General features: G+C 38.0%; 1 protein-coding gene across 1 annotated transcript in view; it reads right to left on the bottom strand.

The window, feature by feature from the left end:
* Window positions 1-4,575: 4,575 nt before the first annotated feature.
* Window positions 4,576-21,571, bottom strand: part of LOC106878421 (ATPase family AAA domain-containing protein 3-B) — a 28,056-nt gene continuing 11,060 nt past the window's right edge. The window contains exons 7-15 of the mRNA XM_014927663.2: window positions 20,492-20,647; window positions 19,935-19,991; window positions 18,374-18,499; window positions 16,536-16,660; window positions 13,976-14,027; window positions 11,228-11,298; window positions 9,973-10,140; window positions 6,313-6,421; window positions 4,576-5,017 (exon numbers count right to left, since the gene is read on the bottom strand). Of these exons, the coding sequence (XP_014783149.1) occupies window positions 4,727-5,017; window positions 6,313-6,421; window positions 9,973-10,140; window positions 11,228-11,298; window positions 13,976-14,027; window positions 16,536-16,660; window positions 18,374-18,499; window positions 19,935-19,991; window positions 20,492-20,647 (1,155 nt within the window). The 3' untranslated portion in view covers window positions 4,576-4,726. The remainder of the gene's footprint in view (window positions 5,018-6,312; window positions 6,422-9,972; window positions 10,141-11,227; window positions 11,299-13,975; window positions 14,028-16,535; window positions 16,661-18,373; window positions 18,500-19,934; window positions 19,992-20,491; window positions 20,648-21,571) is intronic.

Genomic DNA, 21,571 nt, shown 5'->3' on the forward strand with positions numbered 1-21,571 from the left:
GCTTAGTGGCATTTCGTCAGTCTTTACATTCTGCGTTCAAATTCCGCCGAGGTCGACTTTGCCTTTCATCCTTTCGGGGTCGTTAAATTAAACACCAGTTGCCTACTGCAGTCGATCTTATCGACTGAACCCCTCCCCAAAAATTTCGGGCCTTGTGCCTAGAGCAGAAAAGAATATACTGCCTACATATACATCCAGTAATTGCGTAGCCTCCAGACACTTCATCATCTAGCCATTGAGGGTGCCTCCACCTCTGAAAATTTCAAGTAACCACCATCAACTAAACACAATTCATGCGTCTTATAAACCTGGCCCTAAAATTACCAATGGACATTGTACAGTAATTAGATTCATTCATAATTATTTCCCTTTTGGACATTGTATAGTAATTAGGTTCATTCATAATTATTTCCCTTGTTTTACACTCCCAGAAAACGTATACTTTTGTTAAGTGCATTGAAACTGCAGTTTATTTTCTTATATTTTTTACTTGTTTCAGTTGTTGAAACAAGTAAAAGAAAGAATAAAAGAATAAGTAAGTATTATTAGGGCTTACTATTTTACACATTTCAGTCATTTGGTTGTGGCCTTGCTGGAGCATCGCCTTTAGTGTAAGAAATCGAGCCCAGGACTTATTCTTTGTAGGCCTAGTACTTATTCTATTGGTCTCTTTTGCTGAACCACTAAGTTTTGGGGACATAAACACACCAGCATCGGTTGTCAAGCAATGGTGGGGGGGGGGACAAACACAGACACACATACATAAATATATTCACGACGGGTTTCTTTCAGTTTCCATCTACCAGATTCACTCACAAGGTTTTGGTAAGCCCGAAGCTATAGTAGAAGACACTTGCCCAAGATGCCACACAATGGGACTGAACCCAGAACCATGTGATTGAAAAGCAAGTTTCTTACAGTCACGACTGCACCTATAAAAAAATGTCTAAATATTTTGTGTATTGTAGAAATATAACCAGTTTATCACACATATGGCTTCCAAGGGCCATTTGGATCCTGATTAAGAACCACTGACCCAGCATAAATCTGCCTGGGATTTTCTTGACATCATGTGATGGTTGTAACTGAGAATCACCTGTCATACAAGTGATGTTTGTTTCTAGTCTTCCATGAAATAAATGTCTGGCCATTGGCAAATATTGTTGTTGTTGGCACTCCATCGCTTACGACGTCGAGGGTTCCAGTCGATCCGATCAACGGAACAGCCTGCTCGTAAAATTAATGTGCAAGTGGTTGAGCACTCCACAGACACGTGTACCCTTAACGTAGTTCTTGGGGATATTCAGCATGACAAGGCTGACCCTTTGAATTACAGGCACAACAGAAACAGGAAGAGTGAGAGAAAGTTGTGGTGAAAGAGTACAGCAGGGTTTGCCACCATCCCCTGCCGGAGCCTCATGGAGCTTTAGGTGTTTTCACTCACAACACCCGGTCTGGGAATCGAAACCGCGAGTCCGCTGCCCTAACCACTGGACCATTGCGCCTACACTGGTAAATATTACCTTGCTAGGAAACAGGTGAAGGAAATAGTTTTGCTTGGAAACAGGTGAGGGAAATATTGTCTTGCTTAGAAACAGGTGAGAGAAATACTCTTTTCTACTTGAGGCATAAGGCCCAAAATTTTGGGGGAGGTGGCTAGTTGATTAGATTGACTCCAGTAAGCAACTATAGAAAATCTGCCTCAGCAAATTCAGTCTGACCCATGTGAGCATGAAAAGTGTATGTTAAACAATGATGCTGGTTGTCTCTTCTGCATTATCTCATACCTTTTGCATTTTTATCCACAGAAGTTTGCCAATAAACCTGGACAGGCAGGGCAAACAGGTGTTTCAGAAGTTTTCAAACTGCTGCTTTTCAGATTATTTGATCTGTTAGAAATAGTTGTTAAATTTCTAAATCCACATCCTACTCTATTTCAAAACGTGGAAGACACATTGGTTAAGGTAGTGAAGGATTATCTATATTTGCTAAGAGGGGATGGTCATAGTTAGAATAGCTTTGATGGTTCAAGGATGGTCTGGGACTAAAGAACAACTTCACAGTTTATTATTTGTAATATACAGAGAAACTGTCTTGACATGTGAATGTTTTAGAAACTTTGAGCAAGCAATCTTCAAGGAATATTTCAAAATTAAACTCATGTTAGACAAACAGAAACTACAGACTTGGATTGTGTATCTGCTTAAGAGTTCAATTTCTTTCTGTTGATGAGGATGGAGAAAATTGGTGTTAAAATGACTAATATCATAATCATGAAAATATTCATTTCTACTCTAGGCACAAGGCCCAAAATTTTAGGGAGGGGGCCAGTCGATTAGATCGACCCTAGTACGCAACTACTGGTACTTAATTTATTGACCCCGAAAGGATGAAAGGCAAAGTCAACCGCGGTGGAATTTGAACTCAGAATGTAAAGACAGATGAAATACTGCTAAGCATTTTACCTGGCATGCTAAAACTTCTGCCAGCTCGCCGCCTTAATACTTTTCTACTCTAGATACAAGGCCTAAAATTTTGGGGGGTGGGGGGGCCAGTCAATTAGATCGACCTCAGTATGCAACTGGTACTTAATTTATCGACCCCAAAAGGATGACAGGTAAAGTCGACCTTGGCAGAATTTGAACTCAGAAAGTAAAGACAGACAAAATTACTGCTAAGCATTTCTGCCAGCTCACAACCCTTACTAATACTGTATATTCTTGTCTGCTCTAGGCACAAGGCCCAAAATTTTGGGGGAGGGGGCCAGCTGATTAGATTGACCTCAGTATGCAACTGGTACTTAATTTATCGACCCTGAAAGGATGAAAAGCAAAGTCAACTTCGGCGGAATTTGAACTCAGAATGTAGCGGTGGATGAAATACTTGCTGGGCATTTCACCCAGCATGTTGCCTTATAATCATAAAAATATTACAAGTTAATTAAAGAGTATTATTAAAGAGTATTATTAAAGAGTATTATTAAATAAATTTTTCATTTCTTAGAACAAAAAAAAAAAAAATGCTAGAGAGCCCCACCACACATTTGTTGTTGTTCAGCCCCAGGTCAGTCTTGAAGCACAAACCTATGACCAAAGGTTAGTCCTTCCATGACCATCTCATCTTTTATTCATGCAGTATAGCTAGGATTACACTATCTAGTATGTTCATTTATTTAAAAAAGTTACAGTGCGATGAGGGAGGTCTGACTTCCCTTTCTAACAACTGGAGTGACTATGGAGAAGCTCCCTCATTGACTTCAATGTTTGTTCTCAATATAAAGGTGGTAAGCTGGCAGAATCATTAGCACACTGAGCAAAATGCTTAGCGGTATTTCATCTGCCAGTACGTTCTGAGTTCAAATTCAGCCAAAGTCGACTTTGCCTTTCATCCTTTCGGGGTCGATTAAATAAGTACCAGTTATGCACTGAGGTTGATGTAACTGACTTAATCCCCTTGTTTGTCCACTTTATGTTTAGCCCCCTGTGGGCAGTAAAGAAATAAATATAAAATCAGTTTTAATTCCATAAGCATGGCTGTGTAGTTAAGTTAGCTGTCCAAGTACATGGCACATGTCTTCTACAGCTCTGGGCTGACTTAAGCCTTGTAAGAGGATTTGGGGGGGAAGAAACTGGGAGAAGTCCATATATATATGCGTATGGACGAGGACAGCTGTGTAAAGAAGTTCCAATCTCTAACTGTGGAGGGAACCTGTGGTAGAGGTAGACTCAGGAGGACATGGGATGAGATGGTGAAGCATAATCTTTGAACTTTGAGCCTCACAGAGGCAATGACTAGTGACCAAGACCTTTGGCGATGTGCTGTGCTTGAGAGGACCCATCAAGCCAAGTGCTGGTGGCCATAAAACCTTTTGAGTGTTGGGCCTCACAGAGGTGAAGTGGCTGAGTTCTTTTCAAACATTGAGGCAAGGACTGAGACTTTTGGCATGTGTTGTGCTTCAGAAGACCCATCAAGCTGAGCAAAATCAGTCATAGCAGATACTTGTCACACGCAAATTGGCACCTGTGCTGGTGGCACATAAAAGCACCCCGGTGTCACACAAATGGCATCCATGCCAGTGGCACATAAAACAACCCATTACGCTCTCGGAGTGGTTGGCATTAGGAAGGGCATCTAGCCATAGAAAACCATACCAAATCAGACTGAGAGTCTGGTGCAGTGTGCCAGCCCGGTCAAACCGTCCAACCCATGCCAGCATGGACAACGGACGTTAAATGATGATGATGATGATGATATATCATCATCATCATTTAATATCCATTTCCCATGCAGGCATGGGTTGCAGAAGACTGCACCAAACTTCACTGTCTGTTTTGGCAGAGTTTTTACAGTTGGATACTCTTCCTAACACCACCAACCAGCATACATGGATGTCTCCTTATCTTGACACTGTACAGTAATTGTAAACAAGTATCACTGTCATTCAAGCTGTGTCTTCCATTTAGAATATTCTAAATGGAAGACACAGCAATAGGAAGGGTGTCCAACCTACAGAATATCTGCCTCAAAGAGTTTTGTCAGACCAGGGTGGAGAAAAAGAAAATCTTTACATATGAAGGCAGTTTCAAAATTGTTTTAATTTCCAATAATATTCTATCAATTTGTAAAATTCTAATCTTTGAAACAATGATTATGTACAACTCATACAAGAATCATCACTCTGAGAGTAAGACTTTTTAAGTGCGAGTCTAATCATGGTCTATTATAATCAGCTTGTAGATGACGGTGGTGGTGGTGGTGATGGTGGTGGTGATGACAGCGACGCTGTTGTTGATGATGAAGATGATGAATTTGACGATGGAGATGGTGGCTGTGTTGAAGAAGAAGCCTCACTCTTCAGAACTGAACTGATTAAACTATCTTGAGGTTGAAGGAAGAGACTGGTTTGCTTATCATCTTGCCACAATACTTTCTGACTATGTTGTCTAATAGCGTTATCTACGATACTATCAATCATTTGTTCTGTCAGCACACCATCATCAGAAGCATAGGCTGTGGCCTGAAAAACAAAAAGGAAACATAGTTTTAATAACACAGCAAAACTTACTAATTATCAAGAAATTCTAAGTAGAACATTTTATCAAAAAGCATTTTTTCTCAGACAAGGAAGGAGCAACACAAATGTCACACAGCTAAACTAAATATCTTATCTTATTTACTTTAGGTACGAGCAAAGCTGTGTTTTTAATAAGTTTGTTTTCCAACCATGTGGTTTTAAGTTCAGTCCCACTCATGGCACCTTGGGTAAGTGTCTTCTAATATAGCCTTGGACTAACGAAAGCTTTGTGAGTGGATTTAAATGACAGAAACTGAAAGAGGCCAGTCTGTGTCTCCCCCACCGTCTCTCTCACATGCACGCACACACATATAACACAGACACGGATTTTTGATAAGAAGTTTGCTTTTCAAACATCTGATTTTGGGTTCAGTCCTACTACATGGCTCTTTGTGCAAAGCGTTTTCTAATATAGTTGCGGGTGAACTGAAGTCTTGTGCTGGGATTTAGTTGACTGTTGGTTGTGTATAAATGTGTGTTTTACTGTCTCTCTGCCTTGATGTCATAGGATAGTTGTAAGCAAGTCTCAGTCTCATACAAGCAGTGTTTCTAATCTTCCGGGACATGTCTGATTATGGGGAGATATTACCTATCATATGACATCAAGGCAGAGAGACAGTAAAACACACACTTATACACACAACAGGCTTCTTTCAGTTTCAGTCAACTAATTCCCAGCGCAAGACTTTAGTTCACCCACGACTATATTAGAAAACACTTTGCCCAAAGAGCCATGTAGTAGGACTGAACCCCAAATCATATGGTTGAAAAGCAAACTTCTTACCAAACATCCATGTCTGTGTTATATGCATGTGTGTGCATGTGAGAGAGAGAGAGAGAAAGGGAGAGACACAGACAGGCCTCTTTCTGTTTTTATCTTTTAAATCCACTCACTGTTTCTTTAGCTTGGAAACAGATGGGGTTAGTGACAGGATGGGCCACTGGCCATAAAATAATCTGCCCCAACTGACAAATCATACACAGCACTTGTCAATGTTGAAAAATACTGAATGCTTTGTGGCATTTTGTCTAGCTTGCTAACAAATCTGCCAGCTTGTCATCTTAATAATAATAATAATAATAATAATAATCCTATACTTGAAAAAAAAAGGTATAAATTAGTGACAAGAACAATGCCCTCAGTAATGTCCTCATTCAGCCTATGTCTGCACAGAAAGTGAATGTTAAACAAACAAATAAAAGAATAAAAGCTGCAATGAAAATTTTCTCAAACTAACCTGCCAGGCAACACCTAATTTAGCTATTTCTCTTCCGGAAAGACCTTCAGTACGTGCTGCAATTTCTGAACATTTTACTCCATAATCAAACTGTGCTACCTTTAAACGTCTGCAACAAAAGAAACAAAAAAAAAATCGATTGAATAAAATGACAATTTCTTATGTAAGCAGAAGGCCAGATATTTGGAGACAAGGGTTACTTGATTAACTTTTCAGTATTGTGATTACCCTGTCAAATGTTATGCTGAACTGTAGCGGGAAACTGTGGAAGAAGTAGAAGCAGGAGGACATGGGATGAAGTGGTGAAGCATGATCTTCGAATGTTGGGCCTCATGGAAGTGATGACAAGTGACTGCGACCTCTGGCGATATGCTGTGCATGAGAAGACTGGTCAGGCCAAGTGAAATCGTAGTTGTAGCTGTGCCAGTGCCATGTAAATGGCACCTGTGCATTGTAGTCGTGGTCATTGCCAGTGTCATGTAAAAGCACCCATTACACTCCTGGAGTGGTTAGTGTTAAGAAAGGCATTCAGCTTTAGAAACCATGCCAAATCAGACTGGAACCTGGTGCAGCTCTCCAGCTCATATCAAACTGCCTAACCCATGCCAGCATGAAGAGTGGACGCTAAATAATGATGGTGATCTTATTATTTATTTTTCAGAATGACATTGTAGAGTATGTATGAAAAGCCAGATCTGGCCAGTTTGAACATAAAACTGATAGAATATTTTAAACCAGATATGGCTGGTTTAAATGCTAAAGGGTTAAATCAACTCCAGTGCTCGACTGGTACTTTGTCAACCTTGTAAAGCAGGAAAGCAAAACTGATCTGCTGGAATTAGCATCCAAATCCTTCCCAATCTACATTCGACTATCTTAAGAAAGAAAACACACATTGAATGATATAGTCCAAGATGTGCATCAGTGTGCCTCCTTGTTTTGACATGGCACACTAACTGTAAACAAATGTTACTGTGAAGCAGAATCATTCATCTGCAACCCTCCATGAAAACAGTTCTGGCTATTGTTCTGTTTGAGTTCATCTGCTTAGAAATAGGTGAGGCTTGGTGATAGAAAGAGCACCTGGCCATACTAAATCTGCCTCAACAAATTTCATCTCACCCATCCTAGCATGGAAAAGATGTTAAAACAATGAAGTTAATATGCAAAACTGATCAATGCTTGGTGAATTGTTTCCAACACAACTCCTTATGATCCATTCAAGTCAGTCACACCACCAACTTTCTGTCTTCGGATTACTCTCTTCTTAGTAACCATGGGAACAAAGATTTATTTATAAATTAGGGATATCTTATCCCCATGGAATTAACAACTGTTTATACTTTACACCTTCCCCCACTACTTAGCACTCCTACTGATATGCACCCCCACCTCCAACTCTACAGTTTCTATCTTTCTAGCTTCCACTCCCCTCCACCCAGAAACCACAGGCCTACATCTCCACTTCCTTCTTCCATTACTTCTATGACTGTACAACAGCACACACAATTCTTCTTTCTTCTCTTTCTCAATAAATGTTCTGACTTTTAACGATCTGAATTATTCTTTTCCTTACATCAACTACATATATTTTTGAATAACCACAACTTTTCTAAACAAATTTGTGAATTTTTATTCTGGTAACAAAAACCTGGAGTCTTAGGGCTGAAGAACTCTTTGAATACACTTTCAGCATCGGTTTGATTTTTGAACTCCTTCTCTTACAGAAAACCATCAAGGTGCTTGAAAAAGTGGTAGCTGGTAGGAGAAAAGTCTGGGGAATAAGCTGGATGGGGAAGAACTTCATAGCCAAGATCCCTCAACTTCCGGAGCATCATTAGTGAAATGTGTGGTCAAACATTGTCATGAACAATGACTGGCTCTCTTGTTGACCAGTCTGGGATGGAGGAGTAGCAGTTTTTCATTCATTTTGGCAATTTCATGGCAATATATTTCTGCAGTAATGGTTTTTCAGAATTTTAAGAAGTTATAGTGGATGAGTCCAGCAGTACACTACCAAACAGTCACCATAACCTTCTTTTTGAAGAATTTGGGTTTAGGGAAGGTTTTCGGTGCTTCATTTTGATCCAACCACTGCGAAAAACGTTTTTTATTATTGTACAGAACCCACTTTTCATCGCAAGTTACAACACAGTTGACAAATGGATTGGTCTGGTTATGGAGAAGAAGTGATGAGCAAATTTCATATCTGTGCATTTTCTGATTTTCATTCAAATCGTGTGGTACCCATTTGTCAAGTTTTTTTTATTTTCTGGTCGCATGAAATGACCGCAGGCAGTTTTCTGGCTAACTTGAAGTTCTTTTGCCAGTTCTCGAGTGGTTTTACATGGATTTTTCTCAATGATGGTCTTTAATTAACTGTCGTCGATGACAGATGGGCGTCCACTATGCTCACAATCTTCAAGGCTCAGGTCTCCACTGCAAAATTGTTTAAACCCTCTTTGAGCTGACCACTCACTGGTCATTTCCTTACCAAATGTTTCGTTGATATCACAAGCAGTTTCAACTGCTTTATGTCCTTTTTTGAAGTTGAATAGCAAAATTGCTCAAATACTGCGCTTTGACAGTTCCATTTCAGATGATTGTAACAACAGTGAAAACACTATGAATGTTAATTTTTCGATGCATTTGGGGGAAGTCTATGTCTGTATTAGCAGACAATTGCAAAAAAAAAAATTCAAACCTCTGCAAAAATCAGGTACAAATTCTTCATGGTTCAAAATGTTGCATACTTTTTACTCAACCTGATATATAATGGTGATGATGGTGATTGATGATGAAGGCAGTGCTAAATTAATGGCAGGTCAATGATCAAGGCTGCCAAATGTAACAGGAAAAAGGGTGCATGTTGCCACCTGGTGTTGTCAAACCGGATGTTACATATTTCCTTTGCACTATGCCAGATACAATTTTTAAGTGTCAGTGAAATAGAGCATTAAGTCTTTGACATATGCACATTCATTTGTGTTTGTGTGAGTATATTATATGCTTAACCATGTTTATGTGAGTTGGACAGACACACAATACAGTTAGCCTATTCACTGCTTCAATCCTATAACATATTTCCCCTAACACCCAAAGTGCTGATTTTCAAACAGCATTTAAAATCTAACCCCATTACATATCAAATCCAATGTCAAAATCTCTCTTCCACACATCTCTCAATACTTTTCTCAGATCTAGTGTCAGTCTTTCTCCTAAGTACACTCTATCATCATCATCATCGTTTAACGTCCGCTTTCCATGCTAGCATGGGTTGGACGATTTGACTGAGGACTGGTGAAACCAGATGGCAACACCAGGCTCCAATCTGATTTGGCAGAGTTTCTACAGCTGGATGCCCTTCCTAACGCCAACCACTCAGAGAGTGTAGTGGGTGCTTTTACGTGTCACCTGCACAAAGGCCAGTCAGGCGGTACTGGCAACGGCCACACTCAAAATAGTGTATTTTAGGTGCCACCTGCACAAGAGCCAGTCCAGGGGCACTGGCAACGATCTCGCTCGAAAATCCTACGAAGGCCAGTCAGGTGGTACTGGCAACGGCCACGCTCAAAATGGTTCAAACAAATTATATTCAACTCATCATTCATCTCCAGTCTCTCTAAATTCTGAGCCACACACCCACACACAAATACATACCTCTTGCCTTCTGTGGCTGGTTTCAACACAAACTCATCAAAGTATTGTCTAACCATACGTTCCCTCTCGGACAATGTGGGTAAGACAAATTCTACCATTTCGTCAAGACGATCATTAATGGCCCAATCAAATTGTTCGGGTTGATTACTGGATAAGACTAACATAAACCTGAAAAATAAAAACACGAAAATATTAAAATAATTGAAAATAAAAATAGACTCATCTAGAAATGCCTCAAAATCATAATAGCATGAAAGTTAAGAAACTGAGAAACGGTGACTGTGAGTTGTATAAACCTCTGAATGATTCAACAGTTCAGTTCTGCCTCACTACCCATATTTTTTCCTGCAGACACAGGTCAGGCATCACTCTCATCAATGTCACCAGACAAGGAGGACCACCAAGGTCAGAACACTGAATCTCTTTCCTTTACTATTTTAGTGGTTGTGGTTACCAAAGTGTTTTATCAGGAGTAAATAATCAATATTGCCACTGATTCTGTCACATGCCCTTTGTATCTACTTTCATTTAAATACTATAGGTAAATAAAAATCGAATTTATACTTTATTAAATACTAAGACATAAAATTTTATTCTGGAAATTACAAAGAAAAATGACTTCTCTCTCTTTCTATCTTATGTGTGTGTGTGTGTGTGTGCAATATGGATGTTGATATTTCACTTGTCACTGAGTGAAATGTTGATAATGTTTATGTTATGATCTGTGATTTCAAACACCTGTGGAATCTTAAAATCTTTTACCTGTTAAACAAGTGGGCTATGGCAACAGGAAAAGCATCTGATTGTAAGATCCTGCCCAAGCTATGCTAGCAAAGAAAAATGGATGTTTGAACATATTCCCATGAGGGATATAGGATGCATGCAGTAGCAAATTAAATGAAACAAGTATCACTTATTATTAGTTTAATGGTGATCAAGTTTTGTTATTTTAGTATGAACAATAAACCTGTACACATCTGCTATCTGCTCTTGGGAAAGATGCCTAAGGTAGTGGTTCAATGCACGTGTCTGTAAATAAGTACCACACAGGGGTATAGGCATTGCTGTAGGCAACAAGAGATGGTACTGTATTGTTGGTAAAGATATTCTTAGCTTGTATGGATGAATTCAAAACACAATCAAGAACTATTCTAGTTTGTTCTCCGTCAAATCAGGGTAAATGGCTTTTGGTGATGCCTCACAAGAAAATTGAATATCAATTTATGATGTAAAAATAAAAAAAAAACCAACTTACTTGTTTGATTGCTCTCCAGTTCGGTACAAAAAGGCATTTAGTGTTGCTCTGAGATCCTCACTAATTTGTTCCTAGATTTAATAAAAAATTCAGATAATTAGAACAGTGAACAAGACAAAGAAGTTTTTATGCTCAATGTTCAATCTAAGGATTAGAATTAAAAAATGGTAGTTAAAAAGATAGTCACTAGAATGTGAGGGAGATTACTGTTAGTCTGCATTAACAAGAGATAATTCAGTAACAAGTATGCACACATACTCGCCAAGAAATATTCTCATAATGTATCCATTTCATGTACTAACTGCTGCAAAACTGGGATTCCTCATTTGCTGATTAAGGCTCATAAGCATCCTTACAATCTGTTAGCAGGCCAGGAGATAAATCTCTATTTCCTAAATTGGCTGGTCTAGGGAAGATAAGCCATCCTCACCAACGTGGAACGTTTATCCTCTGATAACCTTTTGACCAACTGACCATAATAACTTTCTATCTCTGAAAGATGAAGAGTTAAATTTGTTTTTGTATAGAGTCTGATGAGATGTCCACAAAGCTAAACCATTGGTGACTCTATTATCAGAATTTAACTTTAGTGCTTTAATATATGTATAATTCAATTTTACCAGTTGAACTCAGAAAAATAAGTTCAACCATTAAAATTGAATTATTTCACATTCTCTTGATGTTTCTAAATCCTTACAACGTAAACAATATATGTGTGTGTATCAAAACAGTTTGACTCAAATTCATTGGTACTCTTAAGTTTCAAGTGTGACGCTAGTCTTCAGCCATTTCAAAATGGCTGAAGACTAGCATCACACTTGAAACTTAAATGTATCAATGAATTTGAATCGAACTGTTTTGAGCCATACTTGTAACACCCAATAAATTTGTTGAGTTCCCTTCTTTTGTTTGTCCACTCACTTGTGTATATACATACATATATATATTTAAGTGGAGTTTGTTTTGTATGCCGTAAAGAATGTTCTTATATAAGAAAAATAAGAAATGATGACTGAAAAATTAGATTCTCCTGTTATGCCACAAACATATCTAATACATATTTTACACAATTTCTCAAAGAGTTCCAGTAGAATTCAGGGAGACAAATGAGAGTCTTTGTTGACAAGAATCAAGTCATAAAATATGTAGTGAAGATGGAATTATTTTTATATGCTATGGGAAGAGGACATTAAATATTTCACAAAGAGCTCTTTCTTCTGTAGTTTTCCCTTACCCTTAAATACATCAAGATTTGTAAATATTTAGTCTCAGGCTGGTTTTGAGATAAAGCAAGTCTAATCAAAAGTTTTCCAATAATAACCATCCCTTCTTTTATTAGGACACATGTTTCACTGGATGTGCAATGTCAGTGTAAGCATCTCGTGAGAAAAGCTGGGCATAAGAGACATCAGATGTGATGTGCAAGAGAGACAACTGTGCTGGCGTGATCATGTGATGCATATAGACAAGGACAGTTGTGTAAAGAAGTGCTGATCTCTAACTGTGAAGGGAAACTGTAGTAGAGGTAGACCCAGGAAGATGACATGGAACAAGGTGGTGAAGCATGATCTTCAAACTTTGGGTCTCACAGAGGCAATGACTAGTGATCAAGGCCTTTGGCGATATGCTGTGCTTGAAAAGACCCATCAGGCAAAGTGAAATTGTGGCCGTGGCCGATGCTGGTGTCATGTAACTGGCACATGTGCCGGTAGCACGTAAAAAGCACCTTTTGAGTGTTGGGCCCATGGAGGCAAAGTGGCTGATGCTGGTGGCTCATGAAAAGCACCTTTTGAGTGTTGGGCCACACAGAGACAATGACAAATGAGCAAGATATTTGGCATTATGCCATGCTTGAGAGGAAGACCCATTAAGTTAAGTAAAATTGCAGCCATGGCAGATACTGGTGTCACACAAATGGCACCCATGCTGGTGGCACGTAAAAGCACCCATTAAACTCTCAGAGTGGCTGGTGTTAGGAAGGGTACCCAGCAGTAGAAATCATGCAAAATCAGACTGGAGTCAGGTGCAGCCTTCCAGCTTTCCAGCCCTGGTCAAACCATCCAACCCATACCAGCATGGATAACAGACGTTAAATGATGATATATCATTTATTTGTTTCAGTCACTGTGGTCAAACAATACTTATTCTACTGGTCTTCTAGAATAAGTAGACCAAGAGTGAGATGGTTGTCTAATATTCATAGTCTCAGTTAGTCATGCTTGGGGGTCCAGCTGGAAAGTGTAATGAAAGTTGCTTCTAATAGGTAGCCACGAGGAGGTGCCTGAGGACTACCCCGCCGCCCCGACCCTCCCAGGAACAGTTGGTGGAAAAGATGGAGGGATGGGTGGAAGGAAGAGGAGAAGAACATGATGTAGTGACACCATTAATGACTAGAGTTTCATTAGGAATTAAATATCTATTGGTCAACAACAGTTACCATTGTCATTTCATGTTCATTTTCCCAAATATTTTTCAAATCAGGAAAGACATAATGAATAATGTAGATCTACATATAGTAAGCCTGAAAAATAAAAATAAATGGGCTGGCTATGTCTGGAACAACTCTGATCATAGATCTTCACTATCAAAGTTGTTTACATTGACAGGCAAAAATCTGATATCAGCTAGAGTATGTAACATGCAGAATTATGCATGTCTCACATGTTTCAAATCTTATGTGGGTTAGTTGGTGTCTAACTTAACCTTCATTCTTATTATTAACTTTGGATTAAGACATTTGATTCTTACCCGATTTCTTTTTTTCAGAAATGCATCAGATTCATCAACGAATAACAGTAACCTACAAATAAACAGTAAAGGAATAAACTGGAGTTTAAAAGTCTTCAGCAATTGAGGACATATTTTAGCTGATAAAATCAAGAGAGAGTATATATATATATTATACAAATTACACACACACACACACACACAGATATATATGTACGATGAGTTTCTTTCTGTTTCCATCTACCAAATCCACTCACAAGGCTTTGGTCGGTCTGAGGCTATAGTAGAAAACATTTGCCTAAGGTTCCATACAGTGGGACTGAACCTGGAACCAAGTGGTTGGGAAGCAAACTTCTTACCACACAGTTACACCTGTGCCAATACATATGAATTTTTTTTCTTGCATCCTAGGACTCAAGGAGCTGATTACCCAGTTATCATGGCTTATGAATAACCAAGACTACAATATTTCCTTTGAAAGGGATGCAAGTTCATTGTAGGGTTCAAGGCCAACAATTTTGAGGGAAGGGGACAAGTTGATTGCATCAATTCCAGTGCTTGACTCATCATCATCATCATTTAACATGTTTCCCATGCTGGCATGGGTTGGACGGTTTGACTGAGGTCTGGAGAGCCAGCAGCTGCACCAAGCTCTAATCTGATCTGGCAATGTTTCTACAGCTGGATGACTGGCATTTTATTTTATTGATCCAAAAGTGAAGGAAGGCAAAGTTGACTGTAGCAGGATTTGAACTCAGAACATAAAAAGCTGGAAGAAATGCTACTAAACATTTTATCCTTAGTGTTAATGTTTCTGTCAGCTTGCCACTTTATATGTGTGTGTGCATATTCATGTACATATTTGGCTCAATTAAGGACCCCGTAACTTACCCTGGGTTGCAGTTAATGTCAATTTGAAAAGCTTATTTTATGAGGAAGGCATTTGCTATGGTAATCAACTTGTGTTGATCCCAGTCATTAAATTGTTGGATAGAATGTCTCACAAAATTTGTTCTGACTCTACTATCTGGGTTCAAATTCTACCAAGGTCAACCTTTTAGGGTCAATTTGGCAAATTGGCAGAACTGTAAGAATATTGAACCAGATGCCTAGCTGTATAAGTTTTGTCTCATTGTGTTCCAAGTTCAAATCCTACCATGGTTTACTTGGGTAGCAGACTTCATCCATCGACCAGTTTAACACTACCCCTCACCCCTGGCACCAGTGCAGTCCCCTTTGCTGCACACACTCAAACCAAGTCTCTGGTTTGAGGCTGCCTTGCTCCTTCCCTATCAACTAATCTTGGAGGTTCTGTATTGGGTCATGGCCATACTACCCTCCCTCTTGTCTAAATGATGAAAAATAAAAAAAGTTTTCTTCAGCCAGAAAGTATTTAACATAAAAATTGTAGTCCTAAGTATTACAGAAACTGTACCTTTTCAGACGTTTTAAAAAACATTTTTGTACACAATAATTGTCAGTGTTGAAAAATATCAAATGGTTTAGATAATATCAGGAAAGATTTTTTTTTAAAGGTGTTACAGTTTTGCGAACCTGTCAGTCATATCCTTGACTGAAGTTGTTGTCCATTCACTTAGACTACTGAAACCACTGGACAAATCATAAATGTCATAATTTCCAACTACTTCTGTCCTAAAAGTTCTACATTTCATACCCACAGGAAGTAGTTAATGGGAAATAAATCCAGGGTTTATGTATAAGAAAATTTTCAGGAGGATGTTAAGAATGACTAACCATAATTATTGAGGTTGTTAATAGGTTAATAAAAAGCCAACAGGGTTAAAAGAAAAAGGAAATTCCTATGACTTATTAAATCACAATTGTTTTTCTTAATTCATTATTATATATTAACATATTAACATGTCTGACATTACTATTGCTATTATTATTATTATGGTTAAGGTGGTGAGCTGGCAGAATTGTTAGCACACCAGGCAAAATGCTTAGTGGCACTTTATCTGTCTGCACATTCTGAGTTCAAATTCTGCCGGGGCCCACTTTACCTTTCATCCTTTCAGGGGTCAATAAATTAAGTACCAGTGAAACACGGGTCAATGTAATCAACTAGTCCCCTCCTCAGCAAAATTTCAGGCCTTGTGCCTTTTACTAGAAAGGAATATAATTATTATTATGGTGGTGAGCTGGCAGAATCATTAGCATGCTGGGCAAAATGCTTAGTAGCATTTCGTCTGTTTTTATGTTCTGAGTTCAAATTCTGCTGAGGTGAACTTTGCCTTTCATCCTGTTAAAGTTGATAAATTAAGTACCAGTGAAACATTGAGGTTGATGTAATCAACTAGTCCTCTCCGCCAACATCTCGGGCTTTGTACCTTTATTAAAAAGGATTATTATTATGGTGGTGAGCTGGGCAAAATGTTTAGGGGCCTTTCACTCATCTTTACATTCTGAACTCAAATTCTGTTGGGGTCAACTTTCCCTTTCACCCTTTCGGGGTCAATAAAATAAGTACCAGTTGAACACTGGGGTCGATGTAATCAAAATTTGAAACTGTTATAATAAAAGTTAAAAAGACAAATATTTAGATAGTCCAAAAAATTACCCTCTTCTGCTGGTTTTAGCCCAGTCAAACACTTTATGCATAGCTGTGACACCTTCTCGACCCATAGGAGCCACATCACCTCCAGTCATGATGGCATAGTCCATTCCAGAATGTTCAGCAAGACTCTGAAATACAAAATGATACCTATTTTAAGACATTTGTCTTTAATAGTTCTAGATCCGTTTTCTCATGCTAGAATATACAGAATGAAGTGTTTGGAAAATGCAAATGCTGTCAAGATAATTGTTTTTACAAGTTTAAACGAAACTTTGATTCGTTGGCTTTTGACAACCAGGCACAAGCAGAGATATGTTGCAAATAAAACTTTACTTCAACCTAAGTAATGAATAAAGGTTCTAACTTTAATGGTAAATGTGCTTTATGCATGCATATCTCATCGTTTAACGTCCACCTTCCATGTTAGCATGGGTTGGACGATTTGACTGAGGACTGGCGAACCAGATGGCTACACCAGGCTCCAATCTGATTTGGCAGAGTTTCTACAACTGGATACTCTTCCTAATGCCAACACACACACACACACACACACAATCATTGTTCTTTAATGTCCATTTTCCATGATGGAATGGGTTGGATGCTTAGCGAAATGCTTAGCGGTATTTTGTCTACCGTTACGTTCTGAGTTCAAATTCTGCCGAGGTCGACTTTGCCTTTCATCCTTTTGGGGTCGATAAATTAAGTACCAGTTACGCACTGGAGTCGATGTAACCGACTTTATCCGTTTGTCCCCTCTATGTTTAGCCCCTTGTGGACAATAAAGAAATATAAAGTCAACAAGTTGAAGGATTGCATCAAGCTGCAATGTGTGTGTGTGGTGTAATATTTCTCATTGTCATTTAAACACGAACAACACTGTGACTAGTCATATCATCACAGAAGATTGTGAACAAACAACACTGCTTGTATGACAATTATGTTCATTTACAATTCGTGCACATCAGAACCAGGATATACAATCACATACACACACATTTGTAACATACATAAATACCCATCCACGTTTTGTAGCCTTACAAACTGCATGGAGACCTTACTAGTGTTGGTGGCATGAAGAAGCACCCAGTACATGCTGAAAAGTATTAGTATTAAGGAGATACAGCCATAGAGACCGTGCCAAAGCAGATATTGATGCACAGGACAGTTCTTGGACCTAATGGATCCTGTCAAACTGTCTAACCCATGTCAGCACAAAACATGGATTTCAAATAATGATGATGATGATATATGATTGCTCTCTTTCAGTTTCCATTTGTCAAATTCACTCACAAAGCTTTGGTCAATCTGAGGCTACATTAAAAAAACATTTGCCCAAAGGTGAGGTGAAGTGGAACTGAACATAAAACATTCTTTTTTACTCTAGGCACAAGGCCCGAAATTTTGGAGGAGTGGAAAGCAGTCAATTAGATCGACCCCAGTATGCAACTGGTACTTAATTTATCGACCCCAAAAGGATGAAAGGCAAAGTCGACCTTGGCGGAATTTGAACTAAGAATGTTAAGACAGATGAAATACCGCTATGCATTTCACCCGGCATGCTAACGTTTCTGCCAGCTCACCATAAAACATTGGAAGGAAACTTGTTAACCAAACAGCCAGGCTTACATTATTTTATTTTATTTTCCACTTCTCAAAAGAATTTAATCTCAAAATCTAAATGAATCAAGTTAAGCACTAAAATACTTAATCTGCTAATCTACCACTCAATATTAAGCTGTAATCTATAACCAATATTCTATAAGCTTTTCTAAGAATGAAAATTTAATATACATGAAGCATTATTCAAAACAAGAAAATCAAACAGAACAAAATGCTATTACCTTAGCAAACATTGTTTTTCCAGTTCCTGGAGGGCCATACATAAGCAAGTTCCGATAATAACCTTTATTCTTTTTTGTGTGCTTAGTGGCAATGGCAATGTCTCGCAGTCGTCTTTCTAAATCAGGCTGTTAAAGAATAATAAAAGGGTGATCATAATCATAATCTAACCATTTTGATACTGCCCCATCCCTGTTCTATGATACAATTTCCTGTTTTAAAGTGATTTTAAGTTAAAGCCTTCCATTAAAATCTCATAATTTATGCAGCAAAATAATGACAAGTTGTCTTAGTAAATTATCAGAAACAAAAGCTGTGTATTCCAACAGAAATAAGGTAACGAAACAGCAAAACAACACTTAACCCTTTAGTATTCACATTATTCTGTCTAAAGTATTGCTTATTCATTCTCATTGTTTTGAATTAATCATGTATTATTTTGCAGCTTTGAGAGTTTGATGAGGAAACTTAATTCTCAGAATGATATTGTAAGGTTGGTGTGAGAGGCCAAATCTGGCCAGTTTGAACATTAAAATATTAGGAATATTTTGGCCAGATATGGCTGGTTTAAATGCTAAAACCATGACATAGTAATAAAAAAAACTATCAAAAAATATATGTTGCATTAATAAAACACTAGTGAAAATTTGGGTTCTTTAACTGTTTAAAAATGGCCATCATTTAGCGAGGGTCGTTAATTTCCATGTTTTGGGGGAGATGAGGATATTGATGTTTGACCAAGTCACAAAATTCATTAATAAGCTCTATTAGTTTCTTCAGTCTGTGATTTTTATTACTATCATTTAGTGCCATTGGAGTCTCAGTCAAAACAACCTTGTCGGAGATAATAATTCATTGTAAAACTGAAATAGCTAAACGACTGAATCATTAGCTTATATGATTTTGAGCTTAAATCCACTGCAAGTGTTTGAGTATTTATACCTTTCTACAATGTATATTCACTTAGTATGATACATAGATGGTTGCTTCAATTTAATAGTGTTTCAGTTGCATTCACCAAGTTTTCTACAGTCTGGCAAGCATTCTGCAATATCAGTGAATGGATTATTCACTGCTTCATTCAAGCAATGTGACAAATGGATATATTATTGACAAGTTCCAAGAAGAGTGAAACATCTGATATTCCCATGAATCACTGCTGCAATGATATTCATTTTCTGTTGATAGAGTATTTTTAGCACAAGATTTTCTCTCACACAAAATCCACAGCAGCAAACCATTCTATGGTGTATATACATTTAGTATGATACACAGATTGTCATAAAATTTTATCATACATACATGTTTAGCTAGATATCAGGTCCAGGTAGCAGATTGTTTGGGACTGTTACATAAAAAAAAAGCTAGAGTCTTGTCTAGAGAAATATTTACTTCACATCATGTTAATATCACAAAAAGGCACACATAAAACAGAAAAGCAATGGCTCCTGTCTGCAACTTATATGCTTTGAAAATACCTACACTTTACATATAATATTTTCATGAGGAAATTCTCAGTCTTTGAGAAACAAAAGACAGAAGAAGACAAGTTGATTCACTTACATGTAATACAATACCTTTTAAGGAATCTTCTGCTTTGCTGGCAATACGCTTGTAAGTCTGGAAAAGAAAGGCAGGGAAATAAAGAAGTTTTCCTAACATTCAGTTACATGCTTTATATTCCTCAACATTTATAAATATTTTTCTAATAATTGAAAATTGAATGAATTAAATATCACTAATCTGAAATTCCTCAGATTAAAGATGAATGATTTTTAGTTGTTGGAGATGAAATCGTCCAAGAAACAAAAACAAATAAGAAAGGAATATAAAAAAACACAATAGAAAGATCGTTGCCAGTGCCCCTGGACTGGCTCTTGTGCGGGTGGCACATAAAATACACCACTACACTCTCGGAGTGGTTGGCGTTAGGAAGGGCATCCAGCTGTAGAAACTCTGCCAAATCAGATTGGAGCCTGGTGTAGCCATCTGGTTTCACCAGTCCTCAGTCAAATCGTCCAACCCATGCTAGCATGGAAAGCAGACGTTAAACGATGACGATGATGATGATGATGATATATATGGTTAATTAAAGGTCACTAACTGATAAGGATCCTTACCTTAACAGGATGTTTTATAGTTTCTGTTAATGAAAATCGAGATGTTTCTCGAATCAGTGACGGCTTCCCTAACCTAGCTTGTATGTAATTAGCTGCTACATTGGTACCATATTTTGCTGTGTATACTCCAACAGCCAACATTGTCAAACCAGCTACCTAGAAATAGAGATATGCATTCATTTAAAATTAATATTGTAATGAAGATATCAACAGATATAAAGAGTAGAATTCATTTTTAAGTATAAAAAAAAAAAAATGATAATCCTTGACTGAGTGGTGTATGTATTCTCAAACAAGTTATTTCATTTCACACTGCTTCAGTTTATTCAGCTCTGAATACCAGCTTAGTGGAGCTGATGTAGTTATCTCTCCCTCAAGCAATGTAACAAATGGGTATATCATTGACAAGTTCCAAGAAAGGTGAAACATCTGATATTCTCATGAGTCACTGCTGCAATGGCATTCATTTTGTGTTGATATAGCTGAAGCACCCACTACACTCTTGGAGTGGTTGGCATTAAGAAGAGCATCCAGCTGTAGAAACTCTGTCAAATCAGATTGGAGCCTGGTGTAGCCACCTGGTCCACCACACAGATATACATACACACGCGTGTGTGTGTGTGTGAACGCATGTGCATGCACATGTGTGTGTCCCCCTGACATTGCACAAGAGTTGCAAATGAGTGTCATCATCACACAAGCAGTCTTATTCGTTTCTGATTTTCTGTCAAAGCATTTTCAGCTTTGAGGAAATATCTTATTTTGGAAACTAGAATGGTTTGGATTTTTCAAGATGAGAGAAGTTAGACTAAATACTGCTCCCCAAGAAAACCCCTTACCAGTTTAATGGTGTTTGTCACTACTTAACCCTTTCATTACTATATTTCTAAGTAAAACATACCCCTTATGAGTTTCAATTAAATTCTAAAATCATCACGAATTTAGACTGGTTTCATTAAACAACTGTAACTATTTTATTTACTGACATATTAATGTGATTTTTAGAACACAATTGAAGAAAAAATTCTTAATCAATTCTAGTGCATAACTTTTGTCTTAAAGTGACTCTAATTACAGGTA

The sequence above is a fragment of the Octopus bimaculoides genome, chromosome 3, assembly GCF_001194135.2.
Source record: "Octopus bimaculoides isolate UCB-OBI-ISO-001 chromosome 3, ASM119413v2, whole genome shotgun sequence".
In the NCBI taxonomy this organism is placed as follows: Eukaryota; Metazoa; Mollusca; class Cephalopoda; order Octopoda; family Octopodidae; genus Octopus; species Octopus bimaculoides.